This window comes from Xyrauchen texanus, chromosome 31 (assembly GCF_025860055.1).
Source record: "Xyrauchen texanus isolate HMW12.3.18 chromosome 31, RBS_HiC_50CHRs, whole genome shotgun sequence".
Classification (NCBI taxonomy): Eukaryota; Metazoa; Chordata; class Actinopteri; order Cypriniformes; family Catostomidae; genus Xyrauchen; species Xyrauchen texanus.
This window is the reverse complement of record NC_068306.1, coordinates 10,416,994-10,438,496: the sequence shown is the minus strand read 5'-3', so window position 1 is coordinate 10,438,496 and position 21,503 is coordinate 10,416,994. Positions and strand designations below refer to the sequence as shown.

The following is a 21,503-nucleotide window of genomic DNA, read 5'->3' as shown; positions in this document are numbered from 1 at the left end:
GCTATACTCTTCTCACTCTCGGCGGGGCGTGTGGTGAGTTGTGCATGAATGCCGCAGAGAATATCGTGGTCTTCCACATGTGCTATGTCTCTGCGGTAACGCGCTCAACAAGCAACGTTATAAGATGTGCGGATTGATGGTCTCAGACACAGAGGCAACTGAGATTCATCCTCTGCCACCTGGATTGAGGTGAGACACTTTGCAACAACGAGGATTTAGAGTGCATTGGGAATTGGGCATTCCAAATTGGGGAGAAAAGAAAAATCGCATTTAAATAAGCCCATCCCTGGCTATAGTAAACTTGTTCAGATGTCATATAATGGTAAAGGTGTTTATAAACTAATAATCTGCCCTTTTACTCTGGATTTTTGTGAAAGGGAATAAAAGTAATTGTTGTTTTAGCACCTCTAGGGTTCATTTCACCAGGAAACTGCAGTGATACATACAACAAACCACGTAAATAACTTGCCTGGAATAACCATTTCTAGGGTTTACAAAGAATGGTGTGAAAAGGGAAAAACATCCAGTATACGGCAGTCCTGTGGGCGAAAATGCCTTGTTGATGCTAGAGGTCAGAGGAGAATGGGCCAACTGATTCAAGCTGACAGAAGAGCAACTTTGCCTGAAATAACCACTCGTTACAACCGAGGTATGCAGCAAAGCATTTGTGAAGCCACAACACGCACAACCTTGAGGCGGATGGGCTACAACAGCAGAAGACCCCACCTGGTACCACTCATCTCCACTACAAATAGGAAAAAGAGGCTACAATTTGCAAGAGCTCACCAAAATTGGACAGTTGAAGACTGGAAAAATGTTGCCTGGTCTGATGAGTCTTGATTTCTGTTGAGACATTCAGATGGTAGAGTCAGAATTTGGCGTAAACAGAATGAGAACATGGATCCATCATGCCTTGTTACCACTGTGCATGCTGGTGGTGGTGGTGTAATGGTGTGGGGATGTTTTCTTGGCACACTTTAGGCCCCTTAGTGCCAATTGGGCATCGTTTAAATGCCACGGCCTACCGAGCATTGTTTCTGACCATGTCCATCCCTTTATGGCCACCATGTACCCATCCTCTGATGGCTACTTCCAGCAGGATAATGCACCATGTCACAAAGCTTGAATCATTTCAAATTGGTTTCTTGAACATGACAATGAGTTCACTGTACTAAAATGGCCCCCACAGTCACCAGATCTCAACCCAATAGAGCATCTTTGGGATGTGGTGGAACTGGAGCTTCGTGCCCTGGATGTGCATCCCACAAATCTCCATCAACTGCAAGATGCTATCCTATCAATATGGGCCAACATTTCTAAAGAATGCTTTCAGCACCTTGTTGAATCAATGCCACGTAGAATTAAGGCAGTTCTGAAGGCGAAAGGGGGTCAAACACAGTATTAGTATGGTGTTCCTAATAATCCTTTAGGTGAGTGTATATATATAGTAGATGTTATTTTCATGCTTATATTTTTAATCTTCTAATAGCTGGAATACTTCATGATTCAGTGCCTGAAGCAGAAAGCTAAAGAGCATCCAAACAAGCGACGGGGCCAGAGGTTTAATGAGCCGCACCCCCCTCATCTGGACCAGCCAGGTTAGTGGCTGATGAGATTTTTTTTTCAAATATGATTTCTATTTATTATGCACATTAAAGCTGATGATTTCAACTCTAATTTTCCCTTCAAACCTGTCTAATTAAGACGATCTCACTACTTGTAATTTGCTGGATACGTTATCTTAATGTCTACAAATCTCTTGGGCTGCACAGTGTGCAGAATTACATTGTTCATCAGTAACCGAGTCATTTAGATAACAGGATTTCATAAAAAATAAAAAGTTAGATGCATTCTACACAGGATGAACACAATGCTATGAACTCTGACACTGAGAGAGAGAAGCCAAAAGCTTTCTGTAGTTTGTTGGTGTGGCTCCGGCACCACTCAGACATTTTTTTTATAGAGGGCAGCCCATAAAATATGAAGGATATTGAATCCTGGGAAGCTGTTGGCATGGTCACAAATGAATGGTTATAGGTGTACGAAAGTACAGCAGTAATATTTTGAAAATATGCCTTTAATACAGACATGATGGATAAAAAACATCTGTTTGTTGAACACGTTTTATTGCTTTTTAACACCTGGAGTTAATGTGCCCTTCCCATAATACCCCTTGTTTGATGTTTGCTTTCAAGTCACTTTCACAATGCTGCAGCTAGATGGCCTGTTTTTGAGTGGTTTTGGATACTTTTCAGCTTGTCAGTCTGGGAGACCAGCTTAAACCAGCTAAGACCATCTTAAACCAGCTAAGACTAGCAAACCAGCCTAAAATGGTTTAAGATGTTTTTTTTTTTGTTTTTTTTTTTTAACAGCAGAGTCTTGTTTCGGATGCTTGCCCTATTGGGGAAAAAACAACAACAACAAAAAGCAGCCAAAGCTAGCTGGCTGGTCTTTGCTGGTCTTCCAGCCTGGTTAAGCTGGTCTCTTGCCTGGTTTTTGAGTGGTATTGGACACATTCAACTGATCAGGCTAGGAGATCAGCTTGGCCAGCCTGGAAGTCCAGCAAACAATCTTAAAGGAATGTTCCTTGTTCAATAAAAGTTAAGCTCAGTCGACAGCATTTGTAGCATGATTACCACAAAAATGTATTTCAACTCGTCCCGTTGCCTGGTTTTCATGGTTTTAAGCACTTGTCAGTTGGTCAGGCTGGGAGACCAGCTTAAACCATCACAGACCTTTGCTTATTTTCAGTGTTTACTTCAGTGTTGAAACAACAGCAAGTTGGCTGGTCTTAGCTGGTCTATTGCCTGGTTTTAGAGTGGTTTTGGGCACTTGTCAGTTAATCAGGCTGCAAGAACAGCTAGACCAGCCTGGTAGACAAGCTTAAACCTGCAATGACCAGCAAACCATCTTAAACTGGTTTAAGAGGGGTTTTTTTCTCCACAGATTTGTCTTATTGTCACTGCCCACTGTTGTTTTCTTATTCTTTGTCGTTCCCATCTTATTACTGTATCCCTTACTCATTCAGTCCTCTCTGGCCTGATCATTCGCTTTCAGTCTTGTTTCCTTCACACTAACAAATTCAGTGACTCACTTTAAAGCTTAAAAAGGACCAAAAAGTGTCTTAAAAGTAGTCCATGCCATTGTGTTTCCTATTCCAAGTCTTCAGAAGGCATACAATAGGTTTTGGTGTAAAACGAGCCAAAATCTTTTTTACAAAAATGGACATCAGTGACAAAGTTGATACTTGAACGAAACATAACTCAGACCTACATGTCTTCCAGCACGTCTTCCTGCGGTGAGAGTAGAGGAATCCAGCTTCTCTCAAGACATGCAGTTGTTGCTTGAACGTGGCGCTCAGTTTGCCGATGTAGCATTCTACACTGCCGAATCTGGGAAGGAGCTGGGTTGGGCGCACGCATCTGTGCTGTGTGCCGTTAGCCCCTATTTCAGACAGCTGCTGGTGGGACGGCAAGCCTGGGAAAGACCTCTCTCACGTTGCACCTGCAGGGACAGAGATGGCCCTCACTCTCTTTTATCCACCTGGGATGGAGGTGTGGATGATCTGCCCAGAGCGGATGGGCACCCTCCTGGACACCTATCCCGGCTGGTTGTGAAGGACGCGCTGCTGTCTTTATGCCTGTGGGAGACATTAATGTTTCTTTACAGAGGTGAGACAGGTACAATTTGCAATATTAAAGCTGATGTTGTTTAAGGCAATCTTTGGTGGAAAAACTGCAATCTAGAAATTAGAAGAATCCAGCCTAATAAAATCTGATTTATTTTACATGGAGCAGGTCACCTTATGGGCGACGACATATTGAGATCACATGACCAGCAGATTACTATTTGCTTAATTTTCACTCATTTAATTAACGAATCATGGTAAACTGTTTCCTCAATGGCATCATTAACAAACAACTATTGTTTTGAATAAAGGTGCATCCATGCTTTACTCAGATTTGCCAAAATACCAACATCTGCCATCAAACCTCAAAATTTGAATTATATACTCAAATATTTCTCATCAAATTATCTCAAAACCAAATTATTTGGGCTATGTTATCTACATTGTATAGCTCTATCCTCTTACCATATGTTATGTTATATATTATCAGAGACAAAAAGTAACTAAGAACTCAATTACTTCTCCTGAGGTATGAAAGAGCAACCTCTCTGGTTGGGGCTACTTTCATTGTTGCTGTGCCAGCGGTGTTTGTTGTTTCATGTAGAATCCTGTCAAAACCATAAATATGAAACGAGATTAGCGTTATTGAAGGAAACAGCTTAAAATATGTCCTGTTCTACTAGTTTATGCTTTAAAATTGTGCTGCTTCTCTGCCTTTGCAGTTGTGTTTTCTTTTGTGTTTGAATAGAGGGGGTTTTATTGGACTGTTTCAGAATTAAATAGGGTTTGTCTGGAGGCTGTGTGAGGCTGGCCTGATTTATGGTTATCTGCACGTGCCAGTAAGAAACCCTGGAGCTGTGGGGCTGATTACTACGGTTGGGAGGACATTGAGATCTGTATGTGTGTGCTTGTTTGTAAGCTAAAATGTGTGTGACTGTATATGCATATAAAGTGAATGACAGGGAGAAACCTGTAGATATTAAATATACGTGCCTCAATATGTCTTTTTGCTTCATAAGACAGTTTGGGGCCATATGGTGCTAAATGGGTGAATCTCACGAAAACCTGTCAAGAACATGTCCAGGTCATATTTCACCCTAAAATAAATAGAAGTAAATAAGAAAATATATTGTTTTGTATAGTTTATATATAAGTGTCAATTACAGCATTCCTGTTGCATACAGTGCTGTGATAAAGTATTTGCACCCATCCTGATTTCTTCTGTTTTTGTCAAATTGTTTCCAAAATTCTAACAAAATCTAGCATAAAGCATAAAAGGTGAAATACATCAGTCTGGGAAGGTTTACAAAGATATTTCAAAGGCTCTGATACTGCAAAGAACCACATTGAGAGCCATTATCTCTAAATGAAGAAAACTTGGAACACTAGTGAAATAATAATAAAAAAAATATATATATATTTTTTTTGCCATAACCATACTGCCCTAGTTTCTTATAATTGTTTATTTTTTTATTTTTTGGGGTGAAATGTGACCTGGACATGTTTTTTGTGAGATACACTTGAATGCACAATTGTGATTCTATGCTGATATCCGGCCGGCACAACATGCATTTGTCCTACACTGGGAAGTTTACATCCCATTCCATGTTCTTTGGGACCTCCAATGTACAGTAAAGTGCAGGCAGATGGACGTGCATCTCAATCGGGTGTTCACATACGAGGCTTTAACATTCCAGGAAAATGGAATGGATATTATTAAGTCATTTATCAGAGTAAGGTCAAGCTCTGAAGGTGAGAAGATGAGGCCCATACTGATGAGATCATCTCATCCCTGTGTTGATATATGGTGTTGTTTCCAAGGCCAGTCATTACATTTACCGAAATGATGCACAGGAACGCATTCTGTGTGGTTTATTTTAGGGAAAACCCTGCTCAGCCCGTGCCTAGACATATTTACAAATGAGGCGGAGTTAATATTATATCATTTACATTTACATTTATGCATTTGGCAGACACTTTTATCCAAAGCGACTTACAGTGCACTTATTACAGGGACAATCCCCCCGGAGCAACCTGGAGTTAAGTGCCTTGCTCAAGGACACAATGGTGGTGGCTGTGGGGATCGAACCAGCAACCTTCTGATTAACAGTTATGTGCTTTAGCCCACTATGCCACCACCAATCCTTATCAGCAGAACTGTGACTGATGAGTGTTTTTATGTGAGGAATGACAAAGCCATAAAAATGTCCGCACTATGACTAAGTATGTATAAATGTTAATTTTCTTGTGTTGGCTGTCAAAAGATAAATGATATGACTCAAATAGCTCAATAATAGCACATAACTCTTTACAATTTGCTTTTTATGAAGGGGAACTTGTCAGTCTGCCTTTACCACCACCTTACTTTTGGCCAATTGTATCATAATATATAGATTAGGGTTCTTTTCAGGCCAAGGTTTTATATAACCGCCGCAGTATAAAACTGAGTGTCGCATTTTAAGCCTGGCACCTCTCTGTACCTCTCTGTACAGTATAATAACTTGCATATGGTACCTTATTAATGTAGTTACATACTTTGTTATGATACTTCGTTATATTGCAAAGCCATTAAAATAATCATTATGAATGTTCAGGATTTTATTACATAAAATTTAACATTACTTAATACAACTGAAAGTAAGCCATTTATAGCTTAATTTTACCTAAAAATTCAGGGGGAGTTTTCTGGAATCTGTTTGTAAACAGTGATTATTTTTACAATTTGTTTAACGATGCTAGTGGCGCACACCTATTGTAATTTTTTCACTAAAAGCCGCTTAAGTTCAAACAATGATTGGAGGATACCCTGTTAAAACCCCTTGGTATAGAGAGGACAGGAAATTATGCGAAAAAGAAGAGTGTACGCATTGTTAGCCAGATTCGAACCTACGTCTCTTGCTTAAGCACCATGACTCAACATGCTAAACGCTAGACCATAGCTCCAATAACCTTGTTTTTAAAGCTGTAACAGAATTTACCAGCTCTGTACCTCTTTCGAGAGGCTGAATTGTTGGTTAAACAGCAGCAAATCTGAGCAGCCAGTGTAAAAGGTCGAGATGTATGCTGCGGTCAACCGGACAGCCAGTTAATGCATGAGCAAGCATGATGTGTTTACGGGTCAGTGCGGTGTTGGTGATGTGTATTCTTTACAGGGGCCTGGGAATGGGAATACCTGGAGGAAGCCATCGCTGAAAAACTGAAGAACCCTTTGGTTGTAGCCCAGCTGATGGACAGAATTCATTCATTCGTTGGTAGAGAAAAGGTATCTACCTCAAGCAGGGTGTGCTTTACTTAGGACTAAACTGTGAGTTCTGGGCAGAGCTTTGAGGTTTAATGGAGACTTGATTGACCTGCTCTAAATGAGAGAAGGCACATTAATGGATGTACACACAAATAGTTTCCATTATAGAATTTTTGTATAGTAACATAACATGGTATTTGCAGTAAGATCAGGGCTTTCGAGATGGAAAGGGGCAACTAAAATGAAATAGGGGGGGCCATCCTATAGAGCACAACATTAGTGTGGTTCTGAAAGTAAAAATCCCATACATTTTCTCCATAGGAGAATTGACTTTTATCAATGCTGTATAAATACAGACCTTCCGAGAGCTTTGAGGTTGTTAACCAATGGTATATGCTTTTTTTGAAGCCACGTAATTTTCTTGTCATTTAAAAAAAATTATAATTGTGGAATTTCTGGTGAATAACTACACCACTAATGAATCCTAAGGGGAACAATCCACCATTCAGAGAATTCTAGCAAACAAAGTGCCCCTAAAAGCTCTGCAGCAACCGCTCGCTCCGATGACACGCTGTGAATGACGCAATCAAGTTGGTCTCCTTACACTCCCAAACTACTTGTGTGTTATACTCATAATCAACTACTTCAAATCAGTAGTTGTATATTTTCTCCATCCTTTACAATGTGTCTTTGGACTGTAGTTCATTCTCTCATGAAAGACATTAAAGGGTTAGTTCATGTAAAAATGAAAATTCTCTTATCATTTACTCACCCTCATGCCAGCCTAGGTTTGTATGACTTTCTTTCTTCAATAGAACACATTTGAAGAAAAATGGAAAAATATCTCAGATCAGTAGATCCTTAAAATGCAAGTGGATGGTGATCAGACCTTTTTGAAGCTCCAATAAAGAACAGACATTCAACATAAACGTCATCCATACAACTCCAGTGGCTAAATTAATGTCTTCTAAAGTGACACGATCACTTTTGGTGCAAAAAAGATCAATATTTAACTACTTTTTAACTATAAATCATTGCTTCCGGTCAGCAGCAGTATGCGCATTCACGTCACAAGAGGGCTGAGATCACACGGTCTCTTGTGACATATTCGCATTGCCATGTTACAGACATAATCTCATGCTTTTCTCTCAGTAGAGACATCAAGGATAAGCACACAAATACAGCATTGTGAAAAACAAACAGATACAAATACAGAGGTCTGATCACCATCAGTTTGCATTTTAAGGATCTGCTGAGCTGAGATTTTTTTTCTTTTTTTTTTTTAAATGTGTTCTGGTAAAGAAAGAAAGTCCTAGACATCCAAGATGGCATGAGGGTGAGTAAATGATGAGAGGATTTTCATTTTTGGGTGAACTGTCCCTTTAAGTACACAGATCTTGAACCGTCATCTACACTTTTTTTAGCTTCAAATCAAAGTAACATTGTAATGTTGTCATTCACCTAAGAGCTGGTTGGTTTGGTTCTCTTTGCTGAAGGATTTTTTCAAATCACTATGGAAAAAACTTCAGGAACCAGGATGGCTGAAAAAGTGGGCACACTCGATAGTCTGAAACTCACGTCGCTTTAAATCCTCAAATCTCATTAAAAATGAATGTCTTTGGTCGTTTTGTCAATGCAAATCACTGTCAGTGTGAATGCCATGTAAAACACTAGATAATGCCTCATTACTATTGTTGGCTTAGTGTAACTATAGTTCTATCAGGAAGACTCGCAGAATTAGATCATTTAAGATGACATTTATTTGATGAATATAAACCAGAAAAGTAATGTCTGTCTTTGGCGTAGGCCCCGTCTGGCGGTCCGAAGAAGTTGTACTCGGAACAGTCATATCCTGCCAGTGATACAAGATAGGAGGCAGTGGCGAGGAGCCTACCCCCGTGCAGGACAGGATTCAACTGGTGGTGGTGGTGGAGGTTGGTGCTCACTGAAACGGCAATGTGATTGTGAGCAGATTATAAAGCAATGGTTTACATGTGTGTAAAGGTATTCAATGGAAAGGAGGAGGCAAGAACCGGCTTTTCAATATAAATAATAGTTTAATAGTAAACTTAAAAGAAGACACAAACACACACATGATGGACATGTCCGCTAACGATCTCTCTCTCCCGCACGGCCCTCTGCAGTCAGCCTTTAAACCTCACGGAGGCATAATTAGCCTAATATGGGACCGGGTGTGTAGGATCACGACCCGGCCCCGCCCTCCGCCCTGCCACATTCCTCCCTCGTTCTCTCAGGCTGGGGAGCCCCCAGCCTGACGTACACCCCCTTCCATGGGGAGGGCGCCTTCAGCTGTCTGCCGGCAGGTCATCCCCATCTACCTGGACGAGGGAGGGGACAAGGGGAGGGAAACAGAAATAATTAAAATGGGGGGTACTTCCTGTAACAGTGTAGTACCCCCCAAAAAACTGTAAAATTTAAAAGAGGATAAAGGCCACCACAGTGAGAGAGAGAGGAGAGAGAGATGAAAAAAAAACCTCTTACTCGCCAGTTCTCCGATACGCCGCAGCTTGTTCCTCGGCCACTCCTCCACCCTTTATCGGATGACAGCCATGCCTCTCCAGGCGGATCAGAGGCAGTCCTCCAGCCCCTGGCGGACGGAACACCCCGCCGCATTCTCGGGGAACAGAAGGGGTCTCCCCCGCCCCTGGCAGCAGTCCTCTTGCTCCAGGCGTTCGCCAGTGAGCCCCTCCCCGCGTCGGCGGTCTTAAACCCCGCCGTGTTTCAGCGGCCGGTAGGCGACTCCTGCGCCCCTGGCAGCGGCCCTGACCGCTCCAGGCGGTCGGCTAGGAGCCCCTTCTCCCCTCGCGGTCGGCGACCATCGTCCTCGTTCAGGCGGCTGGGCTCCTCGTCCCCCGGCAGATGGCCGCGGCTGCTCCGTTGGGGTGGACGGTAGTGGCGAGAACTCTACTACGGCGTATACCACGGAGGCATAATTAGCCTAATACGGGACGGGTGTGTAGGATCACGACCCAGCCCCGCCCTCCGCCCTGCCACAATGTGATTGGCTGGGAATTACCCAGCAAATGGTGCGATGATGTACAGCTGCCAGTCTTCCCGCTAGAACTATGCTGCTCTTACATTTTCTATAAAACAAACTGTGGCATTTGCTATTAAAATAGTATCCTAAACATTTATAAACTGTCACTAAAACTACTATAATTTAAATAAAATGACACTCCCATAACAGATTATGTAGTTTGAAACTACAACATTTTCACCATTTCTACACTTAGTAACTACTATATTGTTACTATAATAAAACCATGGTAAATTGTTTCAAAGGGTTGCCAAAGGAGATTTGCATAGATGACATGATTTCTTAATTGAAAAGGTTCACTGTACTCACATTACTAATTAGATCTCATAAGCCTGTACACTGCAGTGTTGATTCGCTCTATGTGCAGGCCCCCAGGGACACTCTCACATCCCGCTCTCAACAAGGTCCTCTGACACTGGGCAACCTCTTTAATTCTCCTCTATACTCCGATGTGATCTTCATGGTGCAAGGCAAGTTTTAATTTGAACCCTGCATGTGCATGAATACTGTAAAAACACCCAGACATGCACACACATTAGAATGCATTGATTCACGGAGAGTGTAAAAGTGTTAATTGCGAGGCAAAGGCTGGTCTCTTCATCAAAGCCCCTCTGTAATGCTTTACCCTGTGTGTTAAATGTGTGTAAGTGTGTTTTTGTTGAAGAGGTCTGCTGTGGGTCTGGTTTCAGGAAGCGTGTTGCCAGCACACAGAGCTGTGCTTGTGGCTCGGTGTGATGTTATGGCTGCCATGTTTAGTGGGAAGTACGCAGAGGCACGAAGTCGTGTGGTGCCAATCCATGGAGTCTCTTCAGACACCTTCCTAGCTTTCCTAGAGTACCTCTACACTGACACTTGCTGTCCAGGTGAGGATGTGTTTTTAAAAGGTCCTGTATGCTGATTTGGTCAAAACAGCATTCCTGCTGTGCTAAAATACATAATATAGTAACAGTGGTGGTAAGAGGTTAAACACCCGATCATCTAACTACAGTGTATCAATCTGCAGGATGCATGGATGTTAACTTTTTACCATAACAGCCAGGAACTATATATTGTAGTGGATGAATAGCACTTATTTGATTTTGCCTTGTTTAAACGAAAATTGTGTCCTTAAAATTTTAAAACGCAATAAAACAATTGTGGCTATATATTATGCTACAAATGAAGGGGTTCTGCTGCTTATTGTACCTAACAATGACCTTTAGCCATGGCTATTTCCACAAAATAGCACAGCCTCTTATACCTTCACAGGAAAAAAGAAATATTGTCTTACTGAGTATTTTTGTCTGATATTGCAGTAAACTATCCCTTCAACAGAGTTAACAAGAATTTTACATCAAAAACCATCAAGAAGCAACCAGCTTTGTAGAAAAACACATCTCATATGTTTAAATGACAATGACATGTAGGGGTTCAGGCCGTATTTATTATTAAACAAGGAATGTTTAGTGAGTCAGATCGCGCCACTCATTCTGTCAGTCAATTTAATGGACGCTCTGTTATGCATATTGAGAACATCAAACAAAATCTTTCAGAAATAAGAGGCAGACAAAGGCTGAGTTTGATTGACAGTGTGAATATGAGCTTCAGTTGATGGATGAATGGGCAGAGAAAAGAGGAGATGATTGAAGTTGGTGTGCGTTTGTGTGTTCAGCCAGTGTGATGCAGGCCATGGCTGTGCTCGTCTGCGCAGAGATGTACCAGGTGAAACGGCTACAGCACCTGTGTGAGGTGTGCATCTGTGCTTACCTTCAGAGTATGCCCAGTCGAGAGCTAGCGTCCACAGGCATCAGTGTGATTCGCTTGCTGAGAACAGCAAAGGTGAGAGGGAATCACATATATGTCATTGTAGCTATCACCAATTTGATTTTGCTTTAAATACCTTGGACATATAATATATTTTTTGGCTTTTAAAAAACATAATACTTGAGGGAGTTAATGCAATAACAATACAACATTCATAAAGTACTATTTATTGGCAAAACACAATGGCTGTTCAGAATAGCATACTACCATGACACTCATATGATTTCTGCAATATGTATGGTATATTTTGCACAGTAGTGAATTGTCTGTATGCATGGAATACCCAGACGAAGTACTAAATTTGTCAAAAACGTTAGTAGCTATAACACAAACAAAGAAAACTGGATTCCACTCACACTCCACTTGACCTTCCATTTCCAGTGTGACGAATGAATCGGAAGGAATGTCAGCCATAATGTTTAACAATTCCTCCTTGACTAATTTTCTCAGACTGCAAGACATTTTTACACATAACTGGATTAATATTGTAAAATAACAGTTTTTATTGGTGGGATGATAACTAGATGCCACTGAATTAAACTTAGACATAATGAGGTCATGTGGCGACAATGTAGCACACATCTGGATTTTTTAAAAAGCTAATTGTTGCCCAATGCATTATTTTAAATAGTGTTTAAAAAAAAAAAAAAGAGTAGGCATTATACAGTGTATACAATACAGTACACTAGTATTCCTTTCAATTTAACACATTTAAAATTGTTCTTGTGCCTGGATGTCCTGGCACGCATTGCTCTGTAGCGCCGGCCAGAGGGCAACAATTCAAAGAGGGAGTGGGCAGGGTGTGAGGGGTCCAGAGTGATTCTACCTGCATATTTCCTCACTCTGGAAAATACAGGTCATGGAGGGTGGGCAGTGAGCATCAATAATACTCTCAGCAGTCCTGACTGTCCGTTGTACTTTCCTTCTGTCTGATTTATTGACTGAACCAAACCACAGTTATAGATGTACACAGGACAAACTCAATGACGGCCAAGTAGAACTGTCTCAGCAGCTCCTGTGGCAGGTTGAACTTCCTCAGCTGGTGAAGGAAGTTAAACCTCTGCTGAGCCTTCTTTACAATCGAGTCTAATGGCACTTTTCCACTGCACGTTACAGTTCCACTCGACTCTACTCACTTTACTTTTCTGAGTTTGCTTTTCCACTGCTGTTTAGTGCCGCCTCAACGTGGGTGTGATTATATGTGATTGTCATAGTTGCGCCGCCTCTAACACGACCGCTAGCTGTTAGCTACTAGCTCATTGTGCTGCATAAAGCAGTTGTTGCATGGTGATTTTACACAAGTGTAAAAGTTAAATTGGCCTGGTTGTTTAGAAGCAAGCTTTCCAGTAGCTGGTCAACTAAATAATGTGAAGTTTTTAAGCAGAGTATAGAGTTAATATACCATCCTCCATTGTGGACTCCAGCCGTGGCTGAGTCCAGGGCGCAATCCCTCCCATTGCTGGCCAATCTAGATAGCATCCATTTGGTCAAACCACTTTTCCCTACGTTGTTGGTAGGTCTGGTGGTAGCCATGTCTCTTCAACATCTGAGACTTTTTTCGCTTTGTTCATCGCTAACGAGAGGAACGTCTGCACCTCGTTTATTGACCACGGCGTAGTTTTGCGCACAGCCATTTCTTTTTACAATTCGAAAGTCACGTGAACAAATGATACTGCTATCAATGTAGCCAAATTTAAAACTAGTGGATCTGTGTCGAAAATCCAGTGACGCTGGTAGTGACTATTTTCTCTGACAAATCAGTGATCTGCAGGGTTTTGACGTCACATTTAGTATCGGCTCGGCTTGCTTGGAACCTCGACCGAGGTGGTTTTAAAAAAGTACCAGGTACTATCCACAGTGGTAAACCCCCAAAAAGTGAGCAGAGTCGAGTTGAGTTGTACCGTGCAGTGGAAAAGCCCCATATGTGGGTGTCTCACTTCTGGTCCTGAGAGATGGTAGAGCCCAAGAACCAGAATGACTCCACTGCTGCCACAGTGCTGTTAAGGATGGTTAGGGGGAGGAGGGCGGGGGGATTTCTCCTGAAGTCCACTATCATCTCCACTGTTTTGAGCATGTTCAACTCAAGGTTGTTGTGACCACACCAGACAGCCAACTGATCAACCTCCTGTCTGTATGTAGCCGTCACTCGCCACCATCGCGGATGACTGTGGTGTCGTCTGCAAATATCAGGAGCTTGACAATGGGATCTTTTGCAGTACAGTCATTCATGTACAGGGAGAAGAGCAGTGGAGAGAGAACGCATCCCTGAGGAGAACCAGTGCTAATAGTGAGGGTCACGGATGTGAGTTTCCCCAGTCTCACTAGTAGTTTCCCATCTAATACTATCTATCAGAAAGTTGGTGATAAATCGATAGATTGGGGTGGGCATGGAGAGCTGGGCCAGTTTGGTTGAGAGAAGATCAGGCGTGATGGTATTGAAGGCTAAATTTAAGTCCACAAATAGGATCATTGTAAGTCCCAGGTCTTGCATGATATAATGCAGTCCCATATTGACTGCGTCATCCACAGACCTGTTTGCTCAGTAAGCAAACTGAAGGGGGTCCAGTGATGTCCTTCAAGTAGGCCAAAACTAGTCTATCAAATAACTTCATGACCACAGACGTGAGATCGTCAGGTCTGTAGTCATTAAGTCCTGTGATTAAAATTTTTTTTTTGGTGGTGGTGACTAGAATTATGGTTTGGGCGTTTGAAGCAGCAGGGAACTTCACACTGCTCTAGTGACCTATTGAAGGTCTGTCTGAAGATGGGGGCCAGTTGGTCAGCACACACTTTCTGACAGGCAGGTGAAACACTGTCTGGGCCTGAAGCTTTCCTTGTCTTTTGTTTCTGAAAGATCTGGCACACATCCTCCTCACAGATAATAAATGCAGATTGAGTAGCAGGAGGCGGGAGGAGCAGGGTTCCAGGAGCTGTTGGTGTGTGTGAAGATCAGAACAGGGGAGGGGTGTGAGACTGGGCTTTTCAAACCTGCAGTAAAACACATTCAGTTTATCAGCCATTAGTTGACTCTCTACAGAGCAAAGGGGAAGTGTCTTGTACTTACTGAGTGCACCTTTAACTTTGGCAGTCCGGTCAAATAATGAGGAAAATAATCACAATCCATATTACTCATGGTTCAATATACACATTAAACATTCAAGTTGAGAAGATTGTATTAAATGGATTGTTCACCCAAAAGGAACATTCTGTCAGCATTTTCCCACCTCATGTTGTTCTATGTTCCTATCTTCAGTGGAACACAAAAGCAGGATGTTATTCTCAGTCACCATTCACTTTCATTGTTCCTCTTTTTTTTTCTCCATGCAATGAAAGTGAATGGTAACTGAGTATAACATCCTGCTTTTGTATTCCACTGAAGATAGAAACATGGGACAACATTAGGTGGGAAAATGTTGACAGAATTTTCATTTTCGGGTGAACATTCCTTTTAAGGGATACAGTATGCCACTTTCCAAATGTAGTCATGCGAGTATTCCATGTATGTACAAAATGTGCATATTGTACACAATACAATGGTGGTGTAGTGGGCTAAAGCACATGACTGTTAACCAGAAGGTCACTGGTTCAATCCCCACATCCACCACCATTGTGTCCTTGAGCAAGACACTTAACTCCAGGTTGCTCCGGGGGGATTGTCCCTGTATTAAGTGCGCTGTAAGCCGCTTTGGATAAAAGCGTCTGCCAAATGCATAAATGTAAATGCAATACAAATTAGTATGTGTGTAGTACAGCAGCTAGCCATTCCAAACATGCTAAGTGTGATACTTGATCTGACAAAATTCTTTCATGTTCTATCTCATCCCTTGTTCACTCTTTTGTCACAGTGTCACAATGCTGATCAGCTTTATGCTTGGCTCCTTCATTTCATTGCCAATAACTACTTGATATTCAGCCACAAGCCTGACTTCCTGGAGCTATCAGGTGAGACGTCTCGTTGACCATCTGGGAAGAATGTTCAAGAGCATTAGTATGTATATACACACACACATTTATCTCTGACACTTACAAATGCCCTGACTCCCTGCTAACAGTTGGTACTGTAGACACGCCCATGCAAATGACCACAGGGCTTCATTGATGCAAACACTAAGTGCAAATGTAAGGTCAGTTTTGAAATGATTGCATAACTTCACCACCTAATTAGTACGTCCTGCCCTTCCACACACATTTAGAAAATAAATTAAAAAGTATCGCTACTCATGAATAGTGTATTAGACTGCAATAGATTTGTCAACAAAAAACAAGTAAACTATGACTGGAATAATTTTTATCAAGCTTCCTTGATTATGATTAAATGGTTTTGAAAAAAGTATTTTTTACTCTAATTACTTCTCATATAGTGTCATGCAGCACCTTATGTCCTCTTGCTATACTTGATATATATAGACAAAAATGACAGTATTTTCAGCCAATATTGTCAGATGATTAACCCAAAAATGAAAATTCTTTCACTCGCCATGGGTTTTTCCAAGCAACTATGACAAACGCAGAGTGACAGCCTCAGTGACACCACTCACTTTCATTTAATATTTTTATTGAGTGACTGGTGACTGAGGTGGCTAACATTTCGCCTAAAATCTCCTTTTGTATTCAACCAGAAAAATGTCAGAATTTTCAATTTTGGGTGAACTATCCCTTTAAGATGGCCCATAAATGAATTACGTGCCAATAAATACAAGCAAACTGTGACTGGAATAATTTTATTTTGCATCAAGCTCATACAATTGCTTACGTTTATTGGGAAACACGAATAAGTGTATACAGACATAAACTTGAAATACAACAGGCAATTTCAGTATTTTAAAAGAATAGTTCATCTAAAATAAAAATTAGCTCATCATTTACTCACCCATGCCATGCCAAATGTGCATGACTTTCTTCTGCAGAACACAAAGGAGGATTTTTAGATGAATATCTCAGCTCTGTTGGTCCTCACAATGCAAGTGAATGTGACCAGAACTTTGAAGCTAAAAAGCACCTAAAGGCAGCATAAAAGTTAACCATAAGACTCCAGTGGTTAAATTCCCATCTTTAAAAGCGACAAATGTGGGCGAGAAACAGATTAAAGTCCTAAAGTTTTACTCTAAATCACCACCTTTACTTTCATTGTCACCTTTGTTTTTGGCGATTTGCATTCTTGATGCATATCACCACCTACTGGGTAGAGAGAAGAATTTGTAGTAAAAAAAGGACTTAAATATGGATTGTTTCTCACCCACAACCATCATATATCTTCAGAAGACATGGATTTAACCACTGGAGTCTTATGGATTACTTGTATGCTGCCTTTATAGAGCTTCAAAGTTCTGGTCACCATTCACTTGCATTGAATGGACTTACAGAGCAGAGATATTAATCTAAAAAAAGCTTAATTTCTGTTCAGCAGAAGTCGTACACATCTGGGATGGTATGATGGTGAGTAAATGGTGAGCATATACTGCAGTTGAAACACATTATAGCGAGAGATATAATAAAGAAATCTGGTGGACGGAGATAATCCAAAGGTTAACGAGGTGCCATGGTGGTATTGAAGGGGTGGCTGGTATTTTGCAGGAGGGAATGTTTTTCCCATACATTCTGCGTTGTCATTATGATGCACAATGTTTGACAGATGAGGAGCGTGAGCAGGTGGAGCGACTGCGCTGGCCCTCCAGAGGTTATCTACAGGAGCTCAGCGAGTACCAGCAACGCAGATGGCCGGTCCGCAAGTCTCGCTGCAGCATCATGTGACCCATTCTTAATGCCCTGTTGACCGAAAGGAGGGGCGAAACAGAAAGGATGCAAATTAAAGTCACAAGTACATTCAGGAAGCAAGAAACCAGCGTTTGACCTCTTGGTCAAGGGTGGATTGTGATGTACTGTATTTACATGAACTTTTACCTCTGACCCTGGGACATAAAAGCAGACAACCGAGAATTCTCAGTGGAATTGGATGGATCCAATGCCTGGGAATGTGGTGATGTCATATAGAGCCTTATAGCACAGCTCTGACAAAGACAGTCACTCTGTGTGGATAATACTGTAACTATATTATCTGTATTATTATGGACAAACGATGATGCCTGAATGGTGTAATAAACTTCCTCTACGACGGATTGAACCCCAAAGTGTTAAACAGGGTAGGGTCAACCTTATACTCTGCAGAGTTTGACATCATACTCTCATGGTTATCCATGGTATTTCAAGGTGAGATAATGTCTTTCTTTCTGATCTGTGGTTCCTCTTGCAATATTACTTGAATCTTCAAATGAACAATTCAATTGTTTATTATTTTTCTCCATAACATTATTAGTTGAATTATTTGGCAACTATTTTTGTAACATGTACATCTGAGATTTTTTTTTTTTCTTCAAGAATATATATATATATGAAGTACGCATCCAGCATGTGGACGGCCTCTTAGTGCAGTTGGTGCGGTCGACGTAGATCCTATTCTGGTTCAGTCTTCAGTCTAGTCCAGTTTCTTGACCCTAATCTCATGCTGAATAAATACATTTTAGAAGGATATATGTGTTTGTTCTGACAATATTCAAGTCTAGATGTTTAAGTGTAAAGCAGTGGTTTTCAACTGGTGGGTCACAACCCAAGAATGGCTTACATGTCTGTTCTGAACGGTTTGTAAACAGCAGGGAAAAACAATAAAAATAAATAAATAGAATATACACACACACACACATACACATATACATATACATATACATATATATATATATACACACACATATATACACACACACACATATATATATATATGTGTATATATGTGTGTGTATATATGTGTATGTATATACACATACATACACATATATACATACATATTGAAAAAGGCAGCATAAAAGTAATCCATATGATTCTGCTAAAAATCTTTGTTTGTGTTCTGCAGAAGAAAATCATACACATCTGGGCCATCATGAGTAAATTATGAAAAATGTTTACATTTTGGGTGACCTATCCCTTTTAATTATTAAATATCGACAATGGCTTTACGTAGAAACATAATGATTATATCTTTAGAAAGCTCAGACTTTCCTTTACACTTTACTGCCTAGTACTCCAAATGTTTTTTCTGGGTCAGATTGACTCAGAATGATGCAACAGGTCACATGTTGTTTCAATATTTGATTAAGGAGTGAGAAGTACATTATACCCTCAATCCAACACTCCGATTGCCTGCAACATTCCTTCCAGTTTTCCAGAGCTGTCAAGATTCTGGATATCACTTCCTCCTCCGATACACTGCTCCCCTATGAAGACTCGAGGAACCTACCAAGAACACAAGAACACAAGCCTGGATGTAAAGAAACATTCTATTTAGAATGCAAGATTAATTAACATATGCATAACAGATCGTTATAGATCTCGACTATATATTTGCAATGGACATGGCCAAAATTGATGGTCAACTACTGGCTCACAAAACCAGCCTCACCATATTGGCTACCCTTTTCAGACTCTTAAGTTGCACATTAGAGTCTGAAGTTCAGGAATACTGATCTACTGTTGAGATGTAAATACTATGATGACATACTCACAGTTCGGGCGCCTGTGATCTGTAGCAGATAATCTTGGATACGGTCCATGTCGCTTCGTCCACTGATGTCGATGAAGTCCAAGCGTCCGCCTTTGAATTTATACTTTGATAAAACATCTTTGGCGAGTACGCAAAACGAGCACGTTGGTTTGAGAAACACAACGACTTTGCCGCCCTTAATTTGCGCGTTCACGAATTGTTCTGCCATTGTTCTTTGTAGTCGTATTTATCCGCCCGCCACGTGAACTAGCAAAGCAAAGCTGTTTAACTTTAAGTTAGTACAAGAAACTCGGTTTACACACTTCCGTTCGGTATACTCCCTTTAAAAAAAAGGCGGGATTAACATAACCGTTTCCTACTTGGGGAAATACACACAAACCCGCACATGATAGTCTTAATTGTACGTTAGTGGGTCAAATGTTCCCTTGGAGTCACATGACAGTTAAAAACCACCAGATAAACCTTTTAGAAATGACCGAACTTCAGATGACTGACTTCAATTATGACTGAAAATATTGATTAAAAACAAGAATTTATACTAAAGACATGCTGCTGTAAATAATGCTCTCATTATTTACTCACCCTAAGCCCATACCAGATGTATATGATGTTCGTCCTTCTACAGAACAAAAATGAAGAATTTTAGAAGAATATCTCAGCTCTGTAGGTCCATATAATGCAAGTGAATGGTGAACAGAAATTTGAAGGTCCAAATAGCAGATAAAGGCAGCATAAATGTAATCCATATGACTCCAGTGTTTAAATCCATTTCTGCATAAGTAATATAATAGCTGTGGGTGAGAAACGGACCAATACAGAAGTCCTTTTTACTATAAATTCTCCTCCCTGCCCAGTAGGTGGCGATATGCATGAAGAATGCAAGTAGCCAAAAACAAAAGAAGAATGTAAACAGTGAAAGTGGAGATTTATGGTAAATATATGATCCAATTATATTCAAAATGTAAGTAAATGATAGGTTTGTGAGGAACTGACTGAAATTTAAGTCATTATTCACTGAAAATATTCCCTCTCCAGTGAAGCACTCTCAAGTCACGATGTCGAAATTGTGCGTGAAAACGCGACGTGTTAGCAAGTTTGATGTCATTGGTTTTTCCCATGGCTGGTAACCGAATGTGACGTATAAACCTAAGCATATAAACCTAGACAACAAGGGCAAACTTTTAAAAAGTTGAATATGAAAGCTTCAAAACTTTGTAAAGATCCACACTTTAAAAGTGCGCTCAATAATTTAGTTGTTCTTGGACTTACACTGACACCTAGAAATAAAGCATCATTCAAACACATCAGTTTTCAGCTCCCAATACCATTGTAGTAATTTACTCTTCACAGTCAGCCATGATTCATTTAATATTGGAGTGAAAAATGACAGATTACGGATATCCAGTACTTTGCAAAAGTCTCGGGCAGATAAGATGTTTCACAAAAACATTTGTTTTCAGTTGGTTATTTGAGTCATTCTCTGAGATGGGTGCCTTTTGGGTCATACTTTTCTTTTTTTTTAATACCTTAAATAGTTATATTTCTGATCATTTCATGCGATAGTGGATTAGTCAAAAATACATTTTCCCACCTCAGGCATGAAATTCTAATCGATATTCAGTGTTTTTTCTTACTGAAAGTTGTTTTGTAGTTCAACCCCGTCACAGACCACTTGGACCCTGTTTAAAATATGATTTAAAAAGATTTTCAAGTAAATTCTTGTAGAAGCTTTTCAATGAGATTTCCCTTGTTTGATATCATTTATTGCATGTAGAATTTTATTTTTAAATACTCACCATTTGACTACCAAATCAGGTCATGAAAACTGTATCTAACATTGGTCTTCATATCTTATCACAAAGCATTAACATTAGGATTTAATCAGGCTTTCGTATTTTTCCCGACTGTCCTGTAAATTCTACACACAGCAAAACAAACATTGACCTAATTTGTCTTATTATCACGAAAATATTAATAAAAACTATCAAATAACAGGGTTGAACTCAGCATAACGGGGTTGAAAATGATAACAGGGTTGAAGTGATGATCATTATTTCAATATTGTATGGATTTCTTACCTGTAAAATGAATGATATCACATTCAATAACATTTTATTTTATTAAAGTTGGCAAGAACAAACAAACATTTGAGTAAGTATTTAACGTTAAATCAAAAGCATTAAGCATTAATCAATCACAAACATCAATCGATCTTTCCATT

General features: G+C 40.4%; 2 protein-coding genes across 3 annotated transcripts in view; one reads left to right on the top strand and one right to left on the bottom strand.

Annotated features, from left to right (window-relative positions):
- Positions 1–18,866, top strand: part of LOC127624509 (rho-related BTB domain-containing protein 3-like) — a 29,810-nt gene extending 10,944 nt beyond the window's left edge. Inside the window, exons 5-12 of one of the 2 annotated variants that reach the window (XM_052099292.1) lie at positions 1,490–1,598; positions 3,285–3,671; positions 6,781–6,890; positions 10,295–10,397; positions 10,617–10,790; positions 11,579–11,745; positions 15,576–15,672; positions 17,363–18,866. In XM_052099292.1, the coding sequence (XP_051955252.1) occupies positions 1,490–1,598; positions 3,285–3,671; positions 6,781–6,890; positions 10,295–10,397; positions 10,617–10,790; positions 11,579–11,745; positions 15,576–15,672; positions 17,363–17,481 (1,266 nt within the window). In that variant the 3' untranslated portion in view covers positions 17,482–18,866. Of the gene's footprint in view, positions 1–1,489; positions 1,599–3,284; positions 3,672–6,780; positions 6,891–10,294; positions 10,398–10,616; positions 10,791–11,578; positions 11,746–15,575; positions 15,719–17,362 lie in introns of both variants that reach the window. The other variant, XM_052099293.1, reaches the window with a different exon arrangement.
- LOC127624510 (glutaredoxin-1-like) lies at positions 17,359–19,694 on the bottom strand. The gene is made up of 3 exons (XM_052099294.1): positions 19,284–19,694; positions 18,899–19,014; positions 17,359–17,496 (listed from the first exon to the last, which is right to left on the bottom strand). The coding sequence occupies exons 1-2, from the start codon at positions 19,488–19,490 to the stop codon at positions 18,901–18,903; spliced, it is 321 nt and encodes a 106-aa protein (XP_051955254.1). The 5' UTR covers positions 19,491–19,694; the 3' UTR covers positions 17,359–17,496; positions 18,899–18,900.
- Between the last annotated feature and the right edge of the window lie 1,809 nt (positions 19,695–21,503).

Bases quoted from the DNA above. Each gene is read 5' to 3' on its own strand.
- LOC127624510 (XM_052099294.1), bottom strand. From the start codon at position 19,490: ATGGCAGAACAATTCGTGAACGCGCAAATTAAGGGCGGCAAAGTCGTT. The intron at 19,015-19,283 runs GTGAGTATGTCA...TGTTCTTGGTAG, and splicing joins AGATCACAGGCGCCCGAACT to GTTCCTCGAGTCTTCATAGG.